The sequence below is a fragment of the Nanorana parkeri genome, unplaced genomic scaffold (genome assembly GCF_000935625.1).
Source record: "Nanorana parkeri isolate BGI_ZX_2015 unplaced genomic scaffold, ASM93562v1 scaffold609, whole genome shotgun sequence".
NCBI lineage: Eukaryota > Metazoa > Chordata > Amphibia > Anura > Dicroglossidae > Nanorana > Nanorana parkeri.
In genome coordinates, this window is record NW_017306877.1 from 892,053 (window position 1) to 898,008 (window position 5,956).

A 5,956-nucleotide genomic window follows, 5' to 3' on the forward strand; every position below is an offset into this window, starting at 1 on the left:
AGTGATAATGTATATGGATCGTATATACCCCGCACTGCAAGGGTTAAAGCAGATATACTCACCTGATCCTCAGTCCCGCGGCCCTCAGCGCCCACCTCTCTCCCCGCTCTGGCTATGGAATGTCCCTCACCATCCTCATGTCTAATGCAAGTCAATGGACCCGCATAAGATGGGATGACGTAAGCGGGGCTTAGACCTCCGGAGCCCGGGGGAGAAGCTGCGGGGACCCGTCGAGCAGCCCGGTGGAGCCAAAGATCAGGGGATTAAATCTGCTTTATTTGAACCCCCCCTTAGAGAAAATGAGCAGTTAACCCTTGCAGTGCCGGGAGCAGTCCCGCTACAAAGGTAGGTTTTTGATTTTTCCCCAGAGTTCTTCATTGCAAAATCATCTATCTATCTATCCGTCCATCTCTATCTATCTATCTATTATCTATCCATCATCTATCCATCCATCCATCTATCTATCTATCCATCATCTATCCATCCATCCATCTATCTATCCATCATCTATCTATCTATCCATCATCTATCTATCTATCTATCTATCTATCTATCTATCTATCTATCTATGATTATCTATCTCTATGATCTCAGGTTCAGCGTTGTCTCTCTCCTGGATACATTGTAACACTCCTCGCTCGCCTCCCATTGATGATAAATGGTTGCTAGGAGACGCGGGAACGAGGCTTGGAACGCCCCGCCCCTTTCCTCTCCGGCAGACGGCTGGTCAGGTGACAGGCTGCAGGTCATGTGACAGACAAAGTCCAGCTAGCAACATGTCTGCAGCAGAGGGGTGAGTGTGCTTGGGGTGTCAGGGAAAGAAAAGGGGGAGGGGACCTTAGGAGACATGCTGGGACTTGTGGTGCCTTTGCAGACGTTTGCAGGGGACACGGCTGGCCTGAATAGACTACAGTGCTTGCTGGGACTTTTAGTTTCATATAGATTGTGGTGCGCCTGGATCTTATGACACGTCTGTTTGTATGGTATCAGGTCCTGTGTGTGCATACATCGCTCCTGTGTATGGAGGTGATATATGTGCAGCATTGGACCTCATACCGTGCTACTTGTACCCCAAGGGGCACGTAGGGCAGGTACTTTCCCTAAAGTAAATTCAGTTTACTTGTATGCTATTCATTGTTACATTGTATGTATAGTGTACATCATATATATTGTCATTTCTGCTACATGTGACTTACTATATAACATATTAAACGTTCCCATTGTGTATGTTGAAGGAGAAATGGTCATGACTGCTCATAGATAAGAACTACACCTTCTGTGCCCTATATGACCCTGCCTGCTGCTGCCTAGTTTACAATTGGAGCACTTTTAGGTAGGTTTGGGGGGGTGACATGTGATGCTAGCCCCCGTGCACTGCCTGAAGGCCAAAGGCAAGTCCCAAGCGCTGCCACATGATAACGGTGGCACTGTGTGGCACAATTGCCAGCCATGTTGTTTTTTGGGGGGGTGGATGGACTGTTGATTGGAAGCATTAAGGGTTGAAGTAAAGCTTCACACTGGTCAGCTGATAAAAAATAAATAAATCTAATTTTGGTGGGAGTGGGTGGGTGGGGGGGATGTGTTACACTAAGCCCAGCCACATCACTAGTGAGAATGTCAAGGGTCCGTCCTCATTTTTTCCAGTGTCTGTCTTTCTTTAAGGGCCCGTGCATACCATGGTGTTTGAAAATGCACATGCGTTTTCCTCAATGCGTTTCCCCTCCCCACAGTCACCCTGCACAAGGAGAGAGAGCAACAGTGAGTGGTCTTTATTACAGGAGGGGGCGGAGACAAGACCAGTCACCCTGCACAAGGAGAGAGAGCAGCAGTGACTGGTCTTTATTACAGGAAGCTCCAAGTTTTAAACCGGATTACTGCACAGATCTACCCCCTCCAGACGCACGCTGCAAGAGTTAAGTGTTAATTTGGTCTAGGGGGGGGATACAATAAAGAAGATATACTCACCTGATCCTCAGTCCCACCAGTATACTAGACCAGTCCCCGCCACCTCTTCTTCCCCAGGCTCTAATTACCGATGATGTCATTACATCTAATGCAAGTGTATTAGACATGAGAACGCCGGGGGAGAAATGATTCCTGGTGGTTGTATAAAAAAAATAAGCAACTATTGCGCAACTGGGCTGATTGCGCAATACGACACCTGCGGCTGATAGGCCGTGGCCGTCCTTCTCCGCACGATCTGCGCAATCAAAGGAAAATACTGATGACAGAGGGGGAAATATTGATGAGTCCGTGTAGTCCCGACCTGTGCTCAGAATTCAAGGTTCCTGGGGAACGTGATGCTGCGGTCTCCCTCTGGTGCTGGTCACCGTTATCCTCAGGTGATCCCTGTTTTAATTCAGCGGCTGCCTCTTGGCGACAAAGGAGGGGGCGGAGACAACCTTGCCGCCAACCTGCCAGGCTTTGGTCAGGTGGGCAGCGCTGGAGATAAACCGGAGCAGGGCGGGCGGTGAGTGTGAGGCGGGAAGGAGGTGCGGCGCATAGAGCGTGGATGCGGGCGGGTCTGGCAGCGGTGAGCGTGAGTTGGGGAGGAGGTGCGGCGCGCAGCGTGTGTGGAGCCGTGAACAGGGCCAACTGATCAGAAGCCGATTAATCGATTATTGAAAAAGTTGACAACTTTTTCAATAATCGATTATGTCGATTAGTTGTTGCAGCCCTAGCTGACAGCCACAGGCATGACTCCCAGAGGTACAGGCATGGTTGGATTTGTACTTTGACCACAGCGAGGGGGGCCAGAGTTTGCCTATCCTTGCTCTATATCATTTAGGGAGCACCAGGAGCCTGGAAGCCTTGAAAATGGGAGGATGTATTATGCAAACTTCAGAGGTCCATCTTCTCTCTCCTGCTCCTCACCACCAGCCCATCGCAGTGCTGGATGCCAGCCATACACTAGCATGGAGCCCAACAGCCGGCTCCATGCTGATCCATGCTGATCCATGCTGATCCATGCTGATTGGCCGGGAAGCGAGTCCTCATACATTGGTTCATTCTTTCTTTCCAAGCCATGATGAAGGGGGCGGAGGTACAGCCCCCCCCCCCCCCTGAAATGCATTGGCGTCATTCACAAGGGTAACGGCTGCCCCATACAGATTCTGTGCTGCGTGCACGGCCGTATCGGGCAGCTCCCGGGAAGGGCAGGTGCTGCGTGTGATTAGTATGCAGCCGCCGCCGTCCTTCTCTATGGGAGTACGCGGCAGTACGCCCCCCCTATGCTCACCCAACCTGCACGTCCGTGCGGGTGTCCGTAGTCATACTCTGACAGGATGGATCCTGTCTGCGTCCAAGTAGGGGCACCCGCACCCGTACGGACGTGCAGTTCAGGTGAGCGTACTGCCGCGTACTCCCATAGAGAAGGACAGGCTGCTGCGTATAAATCACACACACAGCACCTGCCCTTCCCTGGAGCCGCCCGATACGGCCGCGCACGGAGCTGTGATTAGTACGTGATATCTATCTGATATACACTGAGTGGCCAGATTATTATGACCCCCCCCATCAGTACTTCGTTGGGCCGCCTCGTGACTCCACGAGATGGTGAAAGGAGATGCGAGGAATCTGACACGGCACTGTTGCCCTTCTGTTGTCTTGTACCAGTCTTGCCCCTCCCCCGTTCATGTATGATACTCGTGTGAATGAGGCCTTAGAACTGCACACTCAGAAGCTGGGAGACAGCATGAGTTTATAAGGCAGCAGGTGTTCAGTATAATGGGCCCCCGAGTGCACTCGCCTTCATCAGAACAATGCGATAGGCAGCTCCTGTATCATGATAGGCCGTGTGGCTGGCGTGCGCTTTGTCCGGTGACCGCTTATTTGAACGCGCCTGATCTTTTACTCTTTATGTCTCGCTCACATCTGTGATACTTTTATGTCTATTTTGCTTGCGGCGGTTTGTGTTTTTTCGGCCTCTCGGCGCGCTGTGATATCGGCCGCGTGTTTTCATTTCAGCCAGCGAGCGCTGTATTGTGTCTTGGCAGCAGGAGGGACGTGTTAAGGATGTTTTTCAATAAGTCACTAATTGAATTCCTGGGTGGGAATCAATAAAGCTGGAAAATGCCAATGTCCACGCTTTATTGCCGGGATTGTGCCGCGTCTGCATTAAGACGTCTCGCGCCTTCGCTGAAAACCGCGCGGAGTTTTTCTGGAGCTGAAAGTTCAGCTTTTCTTCTCGTCTGCGGATCGCTCTCTTCTCGTTCTGCGACTTCCATTATTTAATTCTCAATATTTATTAAATATTTCACTCTGTCAGTCACACTGCGACTTCTGCATCATGTTATCCTTGTGGAAAAAGGGGGGTGTAAATAGTCCACATCTAAACAGTGCAGTGGTGATGATGAGAATGTCTTATAGCCCGCTGGAGGTGATCAGAGCCACCGAAATTACTTCAAAATGTCACCATGTGGACTTCTTAGATGACATTTGCTGACATGATGATGGGTGGCTTTGGTTTCATGGAGCCGTGTTCGGGGTCATGTTAAGGTTCCATTCCTCCGCCATTATATAACACCCATCACAGGCCCCTCTGACTTCAGGATGGCAACGGTGTGCTGCAAAGACTATACAAGGACAATCATGCAACTGGTGGCACGGGCGAAGAGGTGACAACATATAGCACAGGTGAAAGGAAGAGGATAGTAGCACGGATTAAGCGGGGATGACGTGTACAATGGGTGAAGGGGAGAGGACTGGTAACATGGGGGAAGGATCAGTAGCATGGATGAAATGGAGAGGACCGGTAGCCCAGGTGAAGGGAAGAGGAATGGCGGCACGGGTGAAGGGGAGAGGACCGGTAGCCCGGGTGAAGGGGAGAGGACCGGCGGCACGGGTGAAGGGGAGAGGACCGGTAGCATGGATAAAGGGGAGGGTACCAGTAGCACGAGTGAAGGGGAGAGGACCGGCTGCACGGGTGAAGGGGAGAGGACCGGCTGCACGGGTGAAGGGGAGAGGACCGGCTGCACGGGTGAAGGGGAGAGGACCGGCTGCACGGGTGAAGGGGAGAGGACCGGCTGCACGGGTACCCCGATGAGGAGCGAAGTCTCCGCTTTCATTCTCCGGCTGTTGTGTGACGTTATCTGAGGTAACTTTTCTTTTTCTCGGGCAGATCATATTTCTGGCTGGGGAAGGAGACGCTGAAGGTGCCGGCCGCCCTCTTCGCCTTGAACAGAAAGCGGCTCTGCGACAGGCTGCGCAGCAACTCCCAAGTCGCCAAAGATGCCGTCGTGCTCCTGCAAGGGGGAGAGGAGGCCAACCGATACTGTACCGACACCGGCGTCCTCTTCCACCAGGTCCGGTAACCTCTATTACACCCTATGATGTCATTGTATTGTCTTGTGATGTATAATGATAAACCTGCAGACCTCCCACATGTGGAGTCCACTGATGGGCGGGGCTATACTCACACCTGAGAGGTCCATAGGGACTCGTAGAAGGTGCGGCTCCCCCTGCTGGCTGCCATGGGAGATGTACTGTACACCCTATGATGTCATTGTATTGTCTTGTGAGGTATAATGATAAACCTGTACACTGACGGAAACGTTTTTTTTCCCCTCCTCAGGAGTCGTTCTTTCACTGGACGTTCGGAGTGTCGGAGGCGGGCTGCTACGGCGCCATCGACGTGCACACGGGGAGGTCCATCCTCTTCGTGCCCAAACTGCCGGAGAGCTACGCCGTGTGGATGGGGAAGTGAGTATTTCTCGTCTCTCTGTTGTGTCTGGTTTTTTTTTTGTAGCTGGCGGACCTCCGGAGTGGAACGCACAGGCGCGCGCTGCTGGCGAGAGCGCCGTCCCTCCGGCTTTATAGCTAATCAGAGGAGTTTATAACTCCTGACGGCTGAACCGTGCCAACACTCTCACCGCGCTCCGTGTAATACCGTCACCTCGTCTTCTTTATAGAACGTCCTCCCCCCCCCCCTTCCGGGGCCGAAGGCGGTAAAAAAGGG

General features: G+C 52.2%; 1 protein-coding gene across 1 annotated transcript in view; it reads left to right on the plus strand.

Moving 5' to 3' along the window:
• Nucleotides 1-721: 721 nt before the first annotated feature.
• Nucleotides 722-5,956, plus strand: part of LOC108792174 (xaa-Pro dipeptidase-like) — a 92,953-nt gene continuing 87,718 nt past the window's right edge. The window contains exons 1-3 of the mRNA XM_018562883.1: nt 722-793; nt 5,120-5,303; nt 5,573-5,700. Coding sequence (XP_018418385.1) covers nt 777-793; nt 5,120-5,303; nt 5,573-5,700 — 329 coding nt within the window. The 5' untranslated portion in view covers nt 722-776. The remainder of the gene's footprint in view (nt 794-5,119; nt 5,304-5,572; nt 5,701-5,956) is intronic.